Source organism: Scomber japonicus, chromosome 18, assembly GCF_027409825.1.
Source record: "Scomber japonicus isolate fScoJap1 chromosome 18, fScoJap1.pri, whole genome shotgun sequence".
Lineage (NCBI taxonomy): Eukaryota > Metazoa > Chordata > Actinopteri > Scombriformes > Scombridae > Scomber > Scomber japonicus.
In genome coordinates this window covers 22,756,505-22,777,822 of record NC_070595.1, presented here as the reverse complement: position 1 = coordinate 22,777,822, position 21,318 = coordinate 22,756,505, and the positions used below count along the sequence as shown (strand labels likewise).

The 21,318-nt window shown below is 38.8% G+C and overlaps 2 protein-coding genes across 3 annotated transcripts; one reads left to right on the top strand and one right to left on the bottom strand.

Moving 5' to 3' along the window:
- Window positions 1–53: 53 nt before the first annotated feature.
- zgc:103625 (methyltransferase-like 26 B) lies at window positions 54–1,845 on the bottom strand. Of its 2 annotated transcripts, XM_053339235.1 has the most exons (7): window positions 1,706–1,845; window positions 1,408–1,610; window positions 1,013–1,175; window positions 766–825; window positions 590–657; window positions 219–297; window positions 54–143 (listed from the first exon to the last, which is right to left on the bottom strand). In XM_053339235.1, exons 2-7 carry the CDS (start codon window positions 1,605–1,607, stop codon window positions 96–98), a joined length of 618 nt encoding a protein of 205 aa, XP_053195210.1. In that variant the 5' UTR covers window positions 1,608–1,610; window positions 1,706–1,845; the 3' UTR covers window positions 54–95. The 2 variants fall into 2 exon arrangements, with proteins under 2 accessions (XP_053195210.1, XP_053195209.1); XM_053339234.1 differs by having other exon boundaries at window positions 60–297.
- Window positions 1,846–3,933: 2,088 nt separating this feature from the next.
- Window positions 3,934–8,038, top strand: mrpl12 (mitochondrial ribosomal protein L12). The gene is made up of 5 exons (XM_053339238.1): window positions 3,934–4,089; window positions 6,111–6,309; window positions 6,406–6,480; window positions 6,612–6,749; window positions 7,436–8,038. Exons 1-5 carry the CDS (start codon window positions 4,031–4,033, stop codon window positions 7,550–7,552), a joined length of 588 nt encoding a protein of 195 aa, XP_053195213.1. The 5' UTR covers window positions 3,934–4,030; the 3' UTR covers window positions 7,553–8,038.
- Window positions 8,039–21,318: the final 13,280 nt, after the last annotated feature.

Sequence of the window (21,318 nt, the reverse complement as noted above, 5' to 3'; positions counted from 1 at the left end):
CCTGATGAAATGTGCTTTAGCGCATCTACTTAGAATTGTGCATTATGGGGTACAAAAAAAGGGCTAATTTCTCTCCTTTGTGCAGTTTGGCTTCTTTAAATTTTCCTGAAGATGAGGCATTTGTAGTATTCTTCCATCTCAATCTGCAAAGCAACATTACAGGTATGAGTCTCGTAGTTATTACCGATTCCCCAAACTGTGAATAGTGTGTGACTCACCATCCTCTCAAGACGCATCCCATTCCCATAGGCCAGCTGTCTGAGCACATCAATGTCTGGAAGCCCCCAATCTGGATTTCTGTGTAACAGATGAGTCAGATTGTTGTCATGTAGCAGTGGCGCTGGGTGATTCTTGTATTTTTCAGATCAAATTTAGTTTAAAATTGAATAACCTGAGTAATCAAACTGCTACTCAAAGTGATTATCTAGGTATTAACTGTTCTGCATTACGTAAAAACGCAATCACTTTCTTAGTGCAAATTTGAACATAAACAAATACAGTAGGTTTAAGACCTCAGTATGATTCCTCTTAAAGTAATTGATATTATATAGCATTGTGTAATGTATGCGAGACTGTAAAACCTGCTCACAAATTTCGAAGCTCTGCATCCAGGAGTTCATTGCAGCTTGGTATAATGGTGCCATTAATAGCATACACCTGTAAAGCATTTCACATTTGGATGGGTCAGTTTTTAAAGCCTTTTGTGTACTTAAATGATGACAGTTATTCTGAGTGCATAATAAACTACAGTACAGTATCACATACCCCATATGTTATCAAAAGTGCGTTTGATCTGAGGATCTGACCTGCGCCACTGAAAACACCCTTGGAGAACGATCAAAAAACAATTGATATGAAACAGATATTTGCACATTTCAACAATTTAAAAACTATATGTTTATGAGCCCTCATAAATGATCCAGTGCAGCACAAATGTATAAGTTTTCCTAGTCTGAGTTACTCACACAATTAAGCTCAAGATTTGAATCACCGTTTACATAACCATGCCTACCTCTGCTGTTTTGAAGGAGCTGTATTGTAATAAGTTGATAGCAATAATAAGATCACAGGAGTTGTGTGGAATGCCTGCCCATTTCTCCCACGGCTCACGGGCATCCAGGTGAACAGGTTGCAGCACAGTCTTTGCATTGATGGCAGCGATGTATGCCTTAATACTGCAAAAAAGTTATATCACTTTAATTTCTAACATATAGATTCCCATAAACCACTTGCTGCTTTTTCTTATACTAATGTATGAACTTGAAAATTGACAACCTAAAGCCCATGAAGCTTACTGTCACTATGACTATCACTGCTGTCACAACCATTTAATTAGATCAATAATAGATTATTGAATGCGAGTGCAGGACATAAGACATAGTAACAATTGCTGTATAAGACTCAAACCTCTCCCGAGACTCTTCTTTGATGTCTGATGGCTGCCAGGTGACAAAGGGTAACTTCTGGGCAAAGCGAATGACATGTTGCCCTGTTCCAGAGCCCAGCTCTAAGGCAAACAGCTGCCTGTGGGACTGGTCATCCAGCACATCTTCGAGCACTGTACACAGATCCTCCCAGTTCCTCTCTGCCTGAGGTGACAGCAGCATCGTCTGGGGAGCAGAAGCAGAAAGACACTGAACCCTGTCATCTTGTGTTGCCGGCCTGTGAAGTGAGTTTGTCTCTCAGGAGATCCCTCTTACCTTACCTTAACTTGTGCTGGTTGACAGAGGCTAGCGGGGAAATGACATACTGGTGCAGGGTGGATGTGGCAGATGACAGTAACGGCAGATGGGTGCTGAGATTACCTGGTTAAGAGGATTCCCTTTGTGCTTGTCCCCAGTGTTCAGAACTGGTACAGTCCAGGTATGACACACATATACACACACACACAAGCAGAAAAATAGATGTATTCATAGGAAAGTATTCATATAATCAATAATAGGATTACTAATCTACATGATAATCATCATTTCATTGCGTGGTATCAGTGTATATAATTGTATCATTTTATTTTAGGCCCTTTGTGACTATTAACAATCATAAAAATAGAATAGTAGAGAAAAGACAATGATGGCATGCTTTTTTTTAATGTGTTCACAACAAATATTGAGCTTAAATAGTGTCACATAAAACATAAACTATGTAGCAAAACCTGTAAAAGACAAACAGTCAACAGAGTGTATTTTTAATGACAGACTAAGATTTTTAATAAAATGTAACTTGTGACCAATATCTTGTTGCTGGATAATACAGGTATGCATGAATGTACAATTAAGATACATATACAGAAAGAGAGTTTTGTTGTTTGCTTGTGTCAAACTCATGTCCTCAAAAAGTCGAGTAGCCAGCAGATAAAGGCCCTATTCATAAGCCTCAGTCCAGTTGCCAGTACTGTTTGTGTAATTTAGTCAAATGTCATTTATTTGACGTAGCTCAGACTGTGTTGGTGCTATTTGTTACAATAATAAGTGGACAAAACTTCTTAGAAGGGGAGAAGGACATAAAGAAGGAAAGGATTTATCAGGACAACAACATGAGTGTTGGTTTAGACTATATTAATATCCATTTAAAGGACAGGTTCACAAATTTTCAAGTTTGTCTTAAAACAATAGTCAGGTGTCCATACCTCCATATAAAGAGATTTTCCTTGCTGTAATCATTCCTTGTGTTAAAACTGACCATTAAAAGATCTCCTTCAAATGTGGTTTTGATAAAAGTGACGGGCCAGAAAATCCAGAGGGTGTCCACACTGTGGATTTTGGGCCCCATCACTCACACTGTACGTGCATTATGAAGGGATCTTCTATAATGTCCAGTATGAACAGGAGGAATGGTTATGGCAAGAAAAACACATTTCAATGTTGTGGGCAGCTGACTGTTTTAAGACATGGACTACTTGAATTGTGAACCCAACTGTTGTGTTGCAGTTCCTGAATGTGACCACTCGTGGGCAGTGCACACATGTAAATAGAGCTGGTTACTGAAATGCTGCAGGGCTCCAATAAGTGTACATTATTAATGAAAGTAAAGTTAACATTATACTGTCATAATGATGGATAACTCGATTAACACTTATAGGAATTCATATTGTAGTCTATGTGATTTTCATTCACTTTATTTTATTTTATGTATGTCCAGGTCCCTTACAGCAGTGATTTGCGCTTGCCCTTACTGAAAAAAAATGTGAACATATAACTGCAGATGCCTCACTCCCACTACACTCTGAATTTAAGAAGTATTTTATTCCCTATTCCATACATTGAACACAGAATAACTGCATCAGGGTACAGTTGCTCTGTTACCTGTTGTTATACCTGCCCATTAGCATGTTTGAGTATAGCCGGGTCTCAATTTTTATTCCTAGGATGACGATGTCATGACCGTCTCTGATTGGCTTAGCCTGATATTCTTACCCAGAGTGACTCAGTCTATGACTCCAACCAACGCAGGTGACGAGTATACAGTCTCTATGGTATTAACCAATCAGAGATAGAGTAGGGTAGGCCATGACTTCGCCATCTTAGGGGAAAAAAAAGGTGTCTAGCGTTCCCAGGGGCCCTTGAGGGGGTTACAGGGGTTCCCTTGCAAAAATGTGAATAATGAATAATTCTTTCCACTATAATTACAGCCATAAGTAAAACAATAACAGAATGTATGTAGGCTATAGTTTGGTCACGGGTTTCACACAAAACTCAAAAATCTTACTGGATGGGGACCCCGGGACAAAACCCTATCAAACTGGGATCTGTAGTCTAAATTGTGTAAATTTACGGGTCGTTTATATCATAGACATATATACGTATATATTTCTATGGTTGATACGTAGACTGTATAATATGAGACAGTTTGAGAAGTATTGCCCTTACCGGCACCCATACGTTTTCTAACAGTTCACGCAATGCATTGAGGGTAGGTCAGGAGCAGAGAGGACGCCATGTGCTTTTGAGGCAGAGGGACTGGAAGGAGACCAGGCTGTGACAAACCTAGCTGATTTTTAAAGAAGGAGAAGCGGCTCCAATTTAACGAAAGCATGTACTGCACCAGACGCTGCCTCCGGACCGCGCTGCGGGTTGCGGCAAGCATTCACCGGTACGTAGCACCATCTGAACGGGTCACACTTATTCACGTAACACCGGTGCAGCGATAACGGTGCATCAGTGACTTGACTGCCTGCTTCTTCAAGGGCAGACAGCCGCTGACTGCTACCCGAGAGTTTGGTTGTCAAAGCTGCTGCTGTCTCTTCAGCTCGTGCAAATACAGAAAATGTATTTTGTCCGCAGATAAAATGAAGTTTCATGGTTTTGCGGCTGTGGGTTAAGTAGGTTAGCTGACGTTAGCTTGGTAACTTTAGCCGGTAGTAAATGTACTCAACTTTAAGCGTGATCCAGGGATTTGCAATTAGCCTCATGAAACACTTCATCTTAGTTCAAGCATGGTTGTAAAATGTTAAATGTTGCAGCTGTGTCTTATTTTCCTCCATTCAACAGTCATGCTTCTGACAGCCAAGGTCACACTAGTGTATCTGGAAATTCACGTTTCTGACTGGACAATATATCCCTCAAGCAGCATATCTTCTTGCTTTTTGTGTGTGGAGTTGTTACGTCCAACACTGAGCAAAGCAAATATGACCTGCAGGTTAAATGTTAAAGGAAGCAAGCGTATGCAACTAGAGCCTCTAGAGTTGACAGTAAAAGCTGTCCACACAACTTGGAACAATGGTTTCCAATTTGGTGTATGAGTGATCCCCTCCTCTCAAAGGATCACAGGCGCGACCTCTCACAGGATCCACCTGAGAGAGGTCACAAGGTGGTGAGCACAACATGAAAAAAGAAACACATTTTTCTGTGACACAAGGTTTAATTTTGTAGACTCCAATGTTGCTCTTTGTTTTTAGGACCACCTAACAGTATTCTGCTGAATAGTTTCCCAATTGACTGTTTGGTCTATAAAATGTCAGAAAATAGTGAAAGGTGTCCATCGTGATTTCCTTAATCTGAAAGGTTTGACCTCACCAACAGCCCCAAACCTGACGTTTTAGTGTTCATTATCATGTTACAGAGAAACAAGAAGCTGGAGTTAGGTTTTTAATAAAAAATGAATGGGTATCAAAGAAGTTGCTGAATAATCTTCTGTTGATTGATTTGACTAATTGTTTTAGTTCTAAGGGTTTGTTCTTGCAAATTTCTGAATGATTGTACATCCTCAACTTCCTTAAAAGTATTCAGATTAGTCAGTCATGCCAGCAACAACGGGTCTCAAGTGGATATGCACCAATACTGTCTGATATCTGTCAGATAATGACTCAAATAGCTGGATTTGTTGATATGGTATCAGATACTGTTATTTTTTAAAGTTACAATTCAGTTTCTATTTGTGTATTTATTTGTTACATGTACTTTTGCAAAGTTGGGAAAGCAATGTTCAAGCCAAGGCTGATTTTTAATCCCGATGTCTTCTACACAGTTAGACATACCGTTTATTAATTAAAGACAGGTATTGGACTGGGACTCGATACTGGCCAATACTCAAAACCGAGACATCAGTATCAGGACTGAAAAAGTTGGATTTGTGCATCCCTCATCTCAAGAAGATAATAGCTCAAGCCAAAAGATAGGAAACCAACAGCGTAGAGTACAGCTGTTTATATGGACTTTATCACTGAAATACATATTGTGTCAGTTTATCACATTTTGACTGATGTAAGCACCAGTGTGAATGCCACCCAAAATGCATTATAATCCAGTTACTTGAGCCAAATTAGCAAAAAGTGACATTGTCAATACAAATGTGTCCCTGCATACTTCACAGTGAATATTGCATGAGAAATTCTTTCCACACATTTGGTTTACTGGTGCCAGATGAGGATTGGAAGTTTGACGCCAAAGTGAGGCATACAGTGGCTACTATAAACCTCTTATCCCACTGTGTGGCTCATCACCTGTTTGTGTCAGTGGTCAACAGGAGTCATAATAAAGTGATGGAGAAAAAATTGATCAGAAGTTATCAATAAAGACACTCTGGATATATCTGTATACACAATGTACTGTAGATTGGGCTGTTATAGACCAGACAGAGTGAATCATTTAAGTAATCCGTTTTCATTTTAACAGGCAACAGCTTCAGCAGCAGACGCCAGCCCTGTGTGCTCTCAGACTTCTACGGACCAGTCCAGCCACCCACTCAGATGCCATCGCCACCCCTCCATTAGACGGAGCTCCCAAACAGTATTCCCCCAAAATCCAACAGCTAGTCAGTGACATAGCCAGCCTCACCTTGTTAGAGGTGTCGGACCTCAATGAGCTCCTCAAGGTATGTGGGAAAGTCCTGAAATGCTGAATCTAAAGAGACCACAATAATCCCTCTGTGTTTCATGATGAATGAACGTCTCATTTTTCTTGGTCACAGAAAACTCTGAATATTAAGGATGTTGGAATGATGCCAATGGGCGCGATGGCTGCATCAGCTCCAGCTGGGGCTCAGGTGAGAGAAATAGTTTATGATGTTTTACCATTTTGTGTGTAATTAATGTCAAAGTTATGTCAAGGTCTACTTTGTGAGTAGGTGCTAATATAAGCAGCCTTACTGGAATTGTATTTCTCTCCTGAAACTAGGCCGCAGAAGAGGACGAAGCACCAATCAAGAAAGAGAAGACTCACTTCACAGTAAAACTGACAGAGCTAAAGGCAGCTGAAAAAGTCAAACTTATAAAGGAAGTGAAGAATTGCATCCAAGGCTTGAACCTAGTGCAGGTATGTCTCATCATTGTGGTTCAGTTTTCCACCTTCAGTTTTGATCTTAGCTATTGAATATTTTGTCTTGATCCAGAACTTGTGTTTTTCTTCATAATACAGCTACATAGTATACACAGCCTAAAGTATACTGAAATGATACGTAAATTAGAAAAGACATGACAGGTGAACATCTGCACATAAAGTATTGTCTTCCTGTGGTGTGTGGAGAGAATCTGTGGTGATTTGAGTGTGATTGTCTCGCTGTAATAGCAGGAAGGTTTGGGCATTCTCTCTTTATCTCTACATTTACAAAATACTGTAATCCGAATGAAGTCTTTGACAACATCAGTACTTTAGAGTTGTGCTCAACCTGCATCATTGTGCTGAAATAGATTTCTTGGTATTAATATTCTGCACTTAACTTCTTTGTGCTGCTTTATAGTTCACCCACATTCACTGCACAGGGTCACCCGTTTTCATTTGTTTCTAATGTGTTGTTATAAATGACAGCTGATAAAACTGGAGTGCCATAGTTTCATATAAACTAAAGATTAGGGTTTGGGTAGTCTTAAACCATCCTTAATATTGGTCTAGTATTTGATCAGCTTCTGCAGATCTACTCAGGACATTTACATCAAGTGCTGTTTGAACAGACCAGGTAACTTCACTTACCCTTGTTTTTTCTCTGTTTTTTTTAAAACCAGGCTAAAAAACTAGTGGAGTCTCTTCCTCAGGAAATCCGTGCCAACGTATCCAAGGAAGAGGCAGAGAAACTGAAGGCAGCCCTGGAGGCAGCAGGTGGCACTGTGGCGCTAGAGTAGATTTCCAGCTGCCCTCCTACCCTGCTGCTCATGCACTTCGTCCTTCATTGTTCTTTTTCTTCATTTTTTACTCGACAAAGAAGACAGGATACCAGGAGAAAAGATAACAAAGCCTTCTGACATGAATACTGTCTTTTAACAGCGTCAGGTGTGGCGGTACAACTCAGACTGAACTTTCCAGGCACAGAGCCTGCACCAACAGCCGCCCCGCTGTTTGCTTGTCCATTTGCCTGCTCATGTGTCTGTCTGATACTTGTGTAGCAAACAAGCTACAGAAATATTGGCCTGTGTGCAAAGTAAGTAAGTTGGTCATACTGTATGTGTGTGTGTATGTTCATCTTTTCACAGAACTAAAGATTATACTGTAAGGACATGGTTACCATTACCTATGATGAAAAACACAAGATATGTGATTCAGGGAATGGCAGGGCTGAGTCCTTACATTGCTTATAGAATTGTCGATTATGTGATTAAAATTTGAAATATTCATCTTTGTCCCTTCTCTTATGTGTTCTTATATCAATCATATGGTTGATTTTATGCAACATGTTGTGTATAAGCAAATGTTTTGGAAGAAATTGTGTGTGATTACTCAAAGTTGAAACTGATTGCACTGCATTGAAATTCTACAATGACTAATGTTGCCTGCAGGAGTAAACTTGTGATCTCATGTTTGTAAGACAGCAATGCAACACACTGAGCTAACATATGACATAGCAAACAGTAAGCAAGATCAGAGTGTCATGTTTAGATTTCTAATTGTGTAAAAATAGGACTGCAGCTTGACATTCTTATGACGGGCACTGAAGCTGTATTGAGTGATGCATGATAAACATATAAAGCAACTCTTTTTATAAGCAGAGAAGATATTATGTTATGAGAAGAGCTATGCTGGTTGGGAAAGATGGGTATTACTAGGGCCTAACCACAGAGTCCATCACACTGATAAGATCTGAACATTGCTGTGAAAGCCCTCACTTTAGACTTATTGTGCCCCATAAGTACAAAATAAGTTTAAATGGAGTCTGCTTGATGTCTGAGCCTGTCCATTCCTCCTCTATATGTGTGTGTGTGTGTGTGTGTATATGTGTATATATATATATATATATATATATATATATACACACATCTGCTGATTGAGGTTCACAGTTTGACATTTGAATGTTTTTTTCTAGCACAAAGTTGGAAAGCCCTAAAGTGTGTAAACTTATCCTCATTCTGACTACATGATTGTAAAATTTAAAGACTTTGATTTCAAATGAGGAGTTAGAGAACAGTTGCATTAATATTTTGAGTGCATTATTTTATGCACAAAAATAAGGTTCCAGAACATTTTATCCTGGACAGTACCCTGCTTTACTGCTGCTGACCACTAGAGGTCATAAGATCTCCTTTAATCAATTAAGAAAAGGCAAGGGTGGCTCTTTTGAACCACATTTGTTCCTGTGTAATTGAGATTTATTTTGACATGAACTAAAACCATTTACTGCCCTGAAAGAGTGGAAAGCAGTTTCAAAACTAGTAGCAGTTCAGGCTTTGGGCACAGTATATGCTATTTGCAGGTACCATAAGTATCAAAAGTAATGAAAAAATGCCTTCAATCTGTTCACCCCAACCCCGAAATTCTACTCTGGTAATCTATTTAGTTAATACTTTAAGATGGCGAGGCTGCACATTAAACATCAATTATTCCAGTATTTTTACTCTAGTTTAATTTTTGATCTTTTTTCAAGGGTTTGAACTGATCAGGATACATACACCAAATGATGAGAATCTACAATGTGTATCATAATCAACACATAAAAAATGCACCTGCAGTTATCTGAGGTTTTTGAATGCTGTTTTAGGAGGTCAGGAGATCAAAGAAAAATCTTTGGCCAAAGGCGTGTTTATTATTACCCACTATTTCTGTAACTGTTGCACTACACTATCAGAATATGGAGTGTGTCCTTTTTTTCAAGTGGGCTAATAGGATTAAATACTTACTAGGTCCACATACTGTGTATACCATATGGGTTACTTTTAAGTTTTAGAGTTGCACCTTTGAGAATATGTTCAGAATTCATCCAGGGCTCATTTTATGCATTTAGAGTAATTTAGTCTTCCACCCACATATATGATAAGAATAAGAAAAGGCTAGGGTCTTTGTTGCCCTCATATATTAAAGAAGACTGTTCCACAAGTATGGTACAGCAGAGCAGAAGGCACAATTCCCCATGGTGCAGAGCTTATACTGTGGTCCTGGAGGAGCAAGCTGCTGGCAGATTTGAGGGTGTGGGTGGGGGTTTGAGCTGTGATCAGTTCCTGTAAGTAGAGAGGTTCATGTCTGTTGGTGGATTTTTATGAGAATAGCAGGAATTTGTGGTCAACCCCGAAGGAGACGGGGATCCAGTAATGAAAACAGAATTGGTGTTAAATGTTGGTATTTTTGCACTCTCATCAGGATCATGGAAGAGCTGTTCATAATGTACTGGAGCTTCTGGTTACTTCCTGCCAGGGATCCCTTTGAAGAGTGAATTGCAATATTCAGCAGATGGACACGTTTCTCTCACGCATCTGACAGGGTTAGAGATGGGGAAGAGTTTAGAGGTGTTTTTAAGACATTAGAAAGATGCTTTACATAGAGGTCTTATATGGTGTGCCAAAAAGGACAGTTTCAGTTTTTCTGGTGTTTAAATGAAAGAAATTTGTGCTCATCCAGACCTTAACCTCTTTAAGACAGCTGCTGAGGTGTGACACAGCTGTAGAAAGGCTTGGGACTTTTTTGATGTACAGATTAGACCTGCATTCACTTGATAATGATGCAATTATGCCACATGACCGTATCATATATTACTCCTCTTTGGAAAATGACATCAAGGTGCTGGGCAGCATTAGTTGCATTAGATGTTGAGAGTCCTAATAGTACCTATTGTAACTATAGGTTACTGTATTTATTGTGCTTTGATTAATTCATCATTTGAATTCAGATGTTAGTAAATATGTATATGTATATTTACATAAACAATTTTTTTTTTGTTTTTTTGTCTGGAATTCTTGGAAGAAATGTTGAATAAGCATCATGACATTGCATGCATACCCATTTTCAAGCTGTTCCCCTTTTGGGACTTTCTATTAATGCAAGGCAGCTGAGGAAGTGTAGGATGGTAGATGGGTAGGAGTAAGAAGGAGATGACATACAGCAAAACACTCTGGGTTGAGATGAGTTCGTGGGTAGGTAGGTGGTACGCACATCAGTCAACTCCCCCAGAGACTATGACAGCTGAAACCAGGAAACATTTCAGACTGACATCAGACTGCTTTCCTTTATCAGATGCACTTGAAAGCATGCAGAAGAGCCTATTGAAGTGTAATGTTAAAAAAAATGGTGTCCTACAAGGAGGATAATATGCCTAGATAAATATTAATGGAGCAAATGCAAGATAAATAGAGTTTACTTGTCTATAGGAACAATAAATGCCATAAATATTACATAAGGAAATGGGGAAAACTGGATTTCAAAACATATGAGGCAGGTAGCATTGAAAATGGAAAGTAAAAAGAAAAACCCTGTAATGAAAAATGGATGACTCAAATGTAAAAACACCTTAAAATGCCACTGAATGTGCTAATGGAAAGAGGTAAAACTTGGAAAAACAGAAACAGAAATGTGAAAATTAAAAATGAAGACTGACTATTTTTATCATGGTAGCAAATGAGGAAATTCACTCGGTCTCTTACCTGTCACTCTTCATAACTACCTATCAGTCACAGCCAGTTGGATAATTTCCAGGACTCTTAGGTCACCAAGGCAGTTATATGCTGCTAACGAGCAGGTGTTCAAGGAGCAGAGGAGCTAAGACTGTTAGTTGCTGGGTTTCTGCAGCTGAGGAGGCGGTTTGGTTGGAGTTTTAAGAAGTTGCTTGTTGCTGTTGTGTGTGCAGCTTTAATTGCCAGACTTTTAGACAAGTTAATATGAGTTTAATGAACTGTTTTTATATTTAGAATGATCTTCTTTACAGTGTATTTATTATTGTAGTTTAAGCAATCAATTTAGACCATTTAACTACTCATAATGCACATAATTCTCATTTTAGCTGCTTATTTTATTTGCCTTTGGCTGAGAATGCTCAATTTATAGCTTTGGCTTATTTTTCTTTTTTATAAAGCCTCACATCAACTCACAAGTGGACTAGAGGGTGTTGTCTGAGAGTTGTCTAGTGTGGTGACAACCTTTAATAAAAATACTGCAAAAATGTTTTATGCCTTGTCTTTTACCAGACATCTGTGGCTGTTCAACAACTGATTTACTATTAGATCACACAATGCTGTGCTATTACTCAGCTGTATGGGTCTGCATTTTGTCCTTGCAGCTGTCTTGTTATGACCAGTCCAAACATTTAGTCCTGGCTGCTGGTTACCTGACAGACAACATCCTCACTCACTTTTTGTCCAGTGTGTTTGTGGCAAGTGACTTCTGCCCCAATATACTGTACATACAGTATAATATTAACTACTAGTTGAAATAAACATAACATTTTCCTTCTCTGCATTGGGAGGCTCCATCACAATCCTGTGCTGACCACTTAATGTTGTTAAAACTAGACTAATGAGCTCAAAGGTGGACTATGTGGTGAGTTTGGTGCTGCCGTGTGATTTCTTTAAACACTCTGAAGTGACCTTTTTACCAGGCAGGGCGAATGAGGTTTCTTGAGGAATTCCTCTCTGTCTCCCATCACTCTGACATGTATATTTTACTTTTAGGCTGTGGGGAAAATTACACAGCCTGACAAGTGTTTTTTTTTTTTTTTGGTCTCCTTGTTGCAGGGTGTGTTTCACCGTCTAACAGAAGGCGCATATTTGGGTCCGAAGGCATTCTACAAGGTGGATGGCTTCACTGTTGATTATTAAGTCTGAGTGACTTATTTAGTCTTTTCACTCATTTTCGATTTGTGTCCAAGATCTTGTTCCTGCAGCCATTCATCTAATCCCGGACACCTTCATGTTCCTCCAACAACTGAGACAGCATTTTGGTGCAGTGGCTGTCGCCTGAGAGAGAGTGTCATATGAAAGTGACTCTTAAAGATATAGCTGCTACCAGTCACCACAATTTCAGTGGTCCCCCATGTTGGACAGGATAATCATTTATGCAATTTTTACAAATCCAGCTTAGCTGGGGTTCACTCTGTACAGCTAATAACAAGAAGTGAGAAGGAGTCACATACCAATATACGTCTAAAAGTACATCTTTATGCAAAACTTTTTCATCCATAACAAAATGAAAGTGACTCATACAATATCACAGATAGCTCCAGATGAGGCAGTGAACTGAAATGAAATGTGATGTGTGATTTTTTTTCTTTTCCTCCCATGTGTCCCAGAGCTGTCTAGAAACACAGACTTGAATTATCAGGTTGGTTTTACATACTGTCAAATCAGTTCATTATAAATGATTCACATTCACTATTGTGGCCCAGCACCTGTAATAAGCAATATTGCTCAAAAAATGACATAGGTTATAGTAGTACAGTGACAAATGGCCAAAAGGGGCTTTAGTTTTTGAGATACCCCAACCGGAGGTAGAACTAAACCCAACCAAGGTCTCCCATTTATGAAATGGATTCTTGGCCAAAAATATTTCATTGCCAAGATGGTTAAATATAAAGAAAGTGACGTTGCACCCTGATTATGGATGATACATTCACATATTTGATATTGCCTTTCTAACAAGCCATCATATGTGTTTCTGTGACAATCCATGGCAAAGCAGTTACAAACTAAATGAAAACATTCAGCATAAATATGATTTTTTTCATATCCGCCTATTTTAGGAGTGTGTTCCAAGGCCTCTATCTCCCACATACTTCATGATATTCACACCCTACTTATTTGAGTAGGTACAGCAACATCCTGACTACATACATGTCAATTCTTAAAGCTCTCAGAGCTTGTGTTGTTAATCTACATCAGTTTAGCTGTATTTTAGTCCTTTTTTAGTTTTGAGGTATCTAACAATATCTATCAATTTAACCATCTTTGCAGGAAAATATTTTTGTCCAAGAACCCATTTCATATATGGCAGACCTTAGTGATGAGGAAAAACAATGTCTCATTTAGTTCTACCTCTGGTTGGGGTATGTCAAGATTTTGGGGGCATTGTCATTGTACTATAGGTGACAAGAAGGTTTATTAAAGTTGATATTAACTGCCCCATTATACTAGGCTCTTGTTGCCCTCTGGGGGGAAGTGTTACACTGGAAATTAGTGTGCTTATGTTGACAACCCATGTGTTTATGTCAATGTTTCCATGCTGTTTAATATTGTGGACACTGTGTGGAAAGCATACTTTTCACATTTGTTGTGAAGTTGGGAGTCAAGATGAGAAAAAGAAAGATCTGGTTGGCAGTAGGATCATCCAAATAAACATTCCTGTAAATACAATAAATGCATAACTTAATACTTGGGGAAACGCAGTAAGTCACAACAAAGAAAACAACATTCATTGAATTATCATATCATCTCCTTTATCCTTTTATCTGATTGTTTGATCATTTGTCTCTTTACTTTGCATAGTTGCAGTTGCACATATTCAGCTGCCTGTCAGGTCTCATCTGTCTGAAACAGAGTTCTTCACTGTGTAGTAGACTGAACAAAACTTCCAATTAGAAACACTTAAATACAATATGTCTGTGCTTTCATTAGAACAATCCACCACTTTAAACCAGAGAGCCTGTAAATCATGTTCATTTGAAGATACAAAAAATTGAGACAAGATTTCGAAGTCTTTGTGCAGCTGCAGTATGTGGCTTTGTGGCTTTTTATTATTTTATATTGTTCCAGGTATTATTTTCCTTAGTAATATCTCTAACAGTCATGCACAATCCATCATTCTCAGCTTTAAAAGACACCTGATATTTTTCCATGTCCTACAATTTACTGTCTATATCAGTGTCAGTGTTTGAGTGATGACAGTTGTCTTCTCAGTCAAATTTATGACAGCTCCACTTTTGATGCTCTTTCTACAATGTAAAAATCAAGAACAAATACAGAATAACTTTCTTCTTTAGTCCAACCTGTCGAAAAAGTATATCAACAAGAGATGAATGTGGATGGGCAAGAATTGAACTAAATCATTACTTTTGATATATTTTTGTGGATAAAGTTTGCGACTGTTATGTTGGGCATAGAAAGGTTACATAACCCTGTAAAACCTTTGTAGAAAGTCATGTAATGGAGAGACTTATCATCTGCGACTGTCATGGAGCTCACTGAAAGAGTAGCTTGATGGCCTATACAGGTAATGACAGATAATGCACCACAGAGGGATTGTACATCTGGGAACTTTCTTTTCAGAGTATGTTTGCTACAGACATAGGTTTGTTTTGTCTTTATTAGGCACTCTGTCCCTGGTAAAATACAGACTATCCACTGTGCTGGAAGACATTCAGTTAATGATATAAATGATGCACACTCACACTCCAAAGCATATCAGACCATGGTCACTTTTTTAACATTATATATCACCATCACTACTACTTACCTAAACTCTAACCCTACCCTAACCTTGGACAAGTCATGTGCAATTAACTGGTCCTCAGTCGGAAATTTGTGCCCAAATGTGGCCTATAACAGACCACATACACACACACACACACATGGGCATCAATGCATGCCGGCGTCTCTTTCCCTCAATCTTGGTTTCTGGAAAAGAGGATCAAAAAAGCTCTCAAACTGACTTTGGTTTGCAGCTGACAGCTGTCAGACTGAGTATTTTGGAACAGATAGTAGAAACTGAATCTGAGATTCTAAACTGATGTTAATTGTTGTATCAGGGTTAGGGTTGCGGCTTTATATCTCAGCACGAGGAAAAATGATTTGTTTTTCATCTGTGTGCATATAAACAAACAAGCTTTGTAGATTGTTTTTATTAAACTTCTGCCACTCCCTTTGAATAATTTGGTTTCTGTGAAGATCTCATCAAATGGAGCACATTTGTCTCTCACAGAGAAACTAGTCTGTGCGGTACAACTCTAAAGAGAGCGTAGATACAGTAACTGATGAAAATCATGCAAAGGACAGGCATTCAATTTCATGGTGTAGAGATGGTAGCATTAACAAGGTTTCTGTTCCGCTGTTATAATGGTTAACATAGATATAATATTTGCCTTTTAATGGAAAGTCAACACCGGCACAATTTATGACTTATTTCTTATCATCATGTGACAGGATTAAAGGAGATAAAAACATAATCTAACACACCGAAATGAGTATTTATGGATATTATGGTTTTACTGTCACATATGACATTTTCTAGCAATTGATTCAAAAAAGCTCAAATATTTGAGATGCTTATTTTAACTGTTTGAATCAGGATCAGATAAGGTAATGTGCCTCGAGCAGTAGCCACTGTAGTAAGATACATTTTCTTGTTCACAGAATTTATTGTAAAATTAATGAGCATGTTGAGACAGGATGTGATTTAGGTTGTTTTTTTTCTCCCGCTCTGGGTTAGTAAATTCATATCCCACATGATCGTGATACAGCTGCTAACAATTTAATGCAATAAAGATTTATTTAATTACATTACCGTTCCACATTCTCATGTGTGTTATAATAACCAGTGGGACCCCCCAGTGATTCATAAGTTGCCTTGATTTAATTTACTGCAATAGACATTTTGCATGAAGTAACAAAAAACTAACAACATAGTACTCTTCAGACACAAACTGACTGAATACAGCTGTCAGGCAGGTTAGTGTACAGGCTGTTGAGCTGTGCTTCCTGTTGCACCTGTCCTAGTGCTGTTGCTGCAGGATCATCAGCTGGGTGCCACCACTTCTCAGAGATTGACTTGTTTCATCCATGAGCATGTCTGTTTAGTGGGGTTGTAGTGAGGATGCCACCTCTTTCAGTGGGCCGAAGGAGAGCCATCCCTTCTCCTCTTGGTGGTTCATCCTTCCTGCTGTTACTTCACTTCCTCCCATGGGATAAGTTTATTATAACTTTCCTGGTGGTAACAGGCCATAATGTTGGATGTTTGCAAAGTATAGTTGTGTTCTCCCAGAGTGATGAAGCCTCAAACCACTCTTAATGTCCAGTTTCTCTCAGAGGCCATGACTGAGCCAGTTTCCCATCATAAACCCCTCCTTTATTAAACAAATGAGGTTCGAGGGATCTTCTTTTGCCTTTTTGGCCATCAGTTAGTTTGTCAGTCCAACACAGTCCAGACTGATACATATCAACTTTTTGATAGATTGCCTGTTTCACAAAAGTGATTTGTGAAGACTGCTTAGATACAGATAACAAATAGTGCCAGTGCCCAATTTCAGAAATGATTGTCTCTCTCAAATATCTGAAACATTTATATTTGTATGCATGGTTTGCAGGTATGGTGTTTCTTTTTAATATAAAAATGTCAAATTCAAGGAAATTATCTCATGTTGCATTCCTTTTAGCCTCAGTCATTTATTAACTTTATTTTACCTCGAAAGACCATTTAGGAGGACAATGGTGTTGAGAAACATTAACATTAACAGAAGAGAAGAGAAGAGAAGAGAAGAGAAGAGAAGAGAAGAGAAGAGAAGAGAAGAGAAGAGAAGAGAAGAGAAGAGAAGAGAAGAGAAGAGAAGAGAAGAGAAGAGAAGAGAAGAGAAGAGAAGAGAAGAGAAGAGAATAAAATATTAGATATAATATATTAGGAAAAATAAAATAATATAAAATTAAATATAGTTAAACAGTTAAGATTTACAATGACATAAACCAAGGTCTGAGATAAGGCTTTTGAACAGCTGTATTGATGGTAAAACATTTTTTTAATTTTAAGGCTTTTGCAACATTGTCCCATGTGTAAGGTGCATTATAAGAGAAAGGCATTTTTCCTATTTAGGTTCTGACTATTGGAATATAGAGCAACAACCAGTTCTGTGAACGAGTACCAATATTGTGTGACTTCAGGGTTAACAGAGATGAAATATAGGGTGGTAGTATCTGTAACAAATCTTTATATATGAATGAAAAACAATGCTGATCTCTCCTCACTGCTAGGGAAGGCCAGCCAATTTTTTGGTAGAGAGTACAGTGGTGGGTACTATAAGGTTAATTAGTTATGAACCTCAGGGCTAAATGTGGTACGGTACACAGCATCCAGTGAAGTCAGTGTACAGCTGCTCTTCCATAAATGACATCCTCATAATCCAAAACAGACAAAAACAGTGCATCAACAATTCTTTTTCTCTGGTGAGTATGGAAGCAATTTTTATTTCTATACAGAATTTCTCAATTTAGTAATGAGTGTGTTAATGCGATGCTTAAAATTGAGACTATTATCCAGCCATATGCCAAGATATTTATACTGGGCCACTGGGGCTATATTTTGATGTATTGCTAATTAGCACGTGTTTGCAAGAGAACATGCTAAACTATTATTGTGAACATGGTAAATATTATTCCTGCCTAAGATAAATATGTTAATGTTTGTCATTGTAAGCATGGTAGCATGGTGATGTCAGTATTTAGCTTGAAGCACCACTGCACAGTCTCACAGTTTCACAACCTCAGAGAGATAATACTAGGCTAGTGCCGTTAGGACAGTTCTGACAGGTTGTGTGGAAAGCTACAAAAGGCCTACTAGAATGGGTGCTGCAATCCTACTTTTCTGAAGTGTTTTGAATGGGCATTGTGAGACAACAGTGGAGCCAAAAAACTGTGAAATTATTTTCAAGCAGGAAGTAACCAAAACTGCAGTTCCCAGGTTTTCACTTGACAACATCAAGATGTTTCTCTTCCTCCCTCCTTAGGTATTTTGTTGCCTGTCTCTAACTGGGTGGTAACAGCGCTGATCTCCTTGGTTTGGAACAGCGACAGAGCTGAGAGGATGAGAGATGGTTTCGCATTATGGAAAAGTTTGTGGGATTGAGAATGGGAGCCAGTTTTTCTCCTGAGGTCTGACTGTGGATCTAAGCCTCCAGGTTCCAGCCCTTTGCAGCCAGCCAGATAAGTGGTCTTCATGCAACTAAAGCCAAGGGGGAGGATGTCACAAAGGCATTATTTAAGGATGATAGTGAGTGACTAGACCATTTATCTGATTTGGAAACAAACAAGCAAATAAGTATCAGTAACTTCACATCGCGTTTATTCTTTCCTGCTACACTTCAATGTTATCTAAGCCAGTTGTATATGAATTTAAGTCCTATTATTTAAACTGGAAATGAGTCTAAACAGCTATCAAAAGATGTGGCCCAATTTTCCGCGCATTTATCTCTGTGCTTTCTCTTTGAATCGCAATCTAAATATGAAGCAGACCTAGAAATGTTACGTGGGACGAAGCATGTGAACCCAAGTGCTCAAGACACTCAACGATGAGGACACAGGGATAAAATTGAAACAAGGTATTTACTCTAAAGACATAGGAAAGAGGATACAGACCTAAGGAAGCTTTGGCTGGTAACATGGAACTTGGTCTGTGGCTCATGCTTTGGGCAGATAGCTGGACACCAGGAGCTGAAGCTCTGCCTGCCGGGTGGGAACCTGGGACTAAGGCTTAGGCTGGAAGCTGGGAAGAGTGGGGATCCAGGGTTGATGAGAAGAGACGAGAGGCTGGAGACAGGGGCCAGAGACGGAGCAAAAAGAACTGAAGGAGACAGGAAACAGGGAAGGAGGAAACAAAATTTGATAACAGTGATGAGGAGTGGCAGTTGTGTGCATGGTTGTATCAAATATACCACTCACACAATTACACACACACACACACACACAGGGAGAGAGGCAGAGAGCCACTGGGAGGGTGACAGCCAGTTATGGAAACACAGGATTACAATAAGAAAGTGCTTACTGCTACAGCTGTTAATGATAATTATAAAGTGGGGTGGAAAACGCAAGACCCAGCTGGCTGCCTTCTCTGTGAAAAGTCAGTAGTAAACAGATCACAGTGGAACGGCAGTCGAATCATTAGACTGGGACATCAGAAATGTTTTGTCGACTAACCAAGATATTAGCTAATGGTCAACAATTACTATCATTTTGAGAGGCTGATTTTGTTATGAGCAATGAGCAACATTTGTGAATTCTGATGGTGGATAAAAAGGTCTACATTGAACTGCTAAAACCTCTGCTAATGCTGAGCAGTGTGAGAGATGATTGCTGCATTTGTATACCAGTCTTTCGTTTATGCATAGGCCACCAGCTGGGATCTCACCATGAAGCATTCCTGTCTGACCAGAGAGTGATTAGACTGACTACCTAGATAGTGGAGTATGAGACACTCTCGGGAAGCGATGTCTTGGTGAAGATGAAGCAGTACAAGCAGTCTCTCCCCAGGAAGTCAGAAGCAATCTTTGGCAGTAGAGATTATTGTTAATGGAGCAGATGTTGGCAAGGAAGGTTGACAGGAGAGTTGGTCCCAAATAATGTCCACCAAGTGCCCATTAAGTTATTAATGGGCACTTGGCACTACAGCTGATCATTGTTGTAGTTTTAGAGCACTAAAACTTTAGTTTTTTGGTTACTTGAGGACATTTAGGTAATACATTTTAAAAAATGCTTTAAAATAAGTGCACTACATACAGAGTGCATGTCTACCTAAGCAAACAAACAATGCAGACAATAACAGTTAATTATTAATACTGAGTTCAGCAATTGTGTCTCATTACAATCAAATTAAATGTGTTTTATCAGATGCAAAACAAACAAACAAGCAAACAAAAAAACAAAACCCCAATAACAACATATCTGTATTATATATTAGCCATTGGCTGCACTGCTCTCTAAATTTTGGCATCAGCATCAGCCATTGAAAAACTCATATCGGTTGACCACTAATATTAGCCCTCTGTGGTTCTGTCATCCTGTCTCCTCAGAAAGGTCAGACGTGACTCCTAGATCTAAAGTAACAACAGCTGCAGTAATGGAGGCATTTTGTGTTATATAAGGTCAATTTTCCTTGTCAGTGCAATTTAATGTTTGCTTTCATTTCTGTCCATTTTGGCTTGTGCAACAGGAAGTGAAGTTACAAAAGTATAATGATGACTGAACTGTGTAGGGGGGGGGGTTGTATTTATCACAATGCTTAATAACATCAGTGGACATACAGAAGCTATTAGTGGACCAAGGTAATCATATTGCTTATCAACCCAATATAGCCTAGACTCTGAGTCAGTGACACTGAACCCTGTTACCTTTTGGTCTTCCTATAATGGAAGACTGACTACAAAGATAGAGGGGAAAAAAGGAGCTTAGTAGAAAATTCATAACTAAACTTCTCTTAATTCAAATAGTGCAATCCGCGTGCATCATAATTTGAGATTATGGGGGGAAGTTTGTGAAAAACAGTGAAGTTCATTCATGTAGATCAGCAGCTCCTCTAGAGAGATCACTGCTGGAGGTTTATTTCATGCATTTTCTCCTTCTTGTTTTTTTTCTCAGGGGATGCCATCATATATAGATTCACATTAAAGTTACAACATATCACATACTGTACATTTCTTCAGCTGTCCTGAAAAGGCAGTATACATGATAATTAGCTAAAGCTGAGCTGTACAAAACAGAGACAAAGTTTTCAGTTGGATCTGTGAGAGGAAAAATAAACTTTTGCTGCTGCATCACATGATTAAAGTGTTCTTTTGTGATGATTTTATTGCCATATAATAATATGGAGACAGCTGTTTAAAGAGAAAATATTGTGCAATGCTTAACACCTGATGTCTTATAATCTTGGCCCCTTAATCAGCCTGTGTTAAAAAAAAAACAATAAAAAAAACAATCCAGTGTCGAACTGGGAGCTATTTGGATAA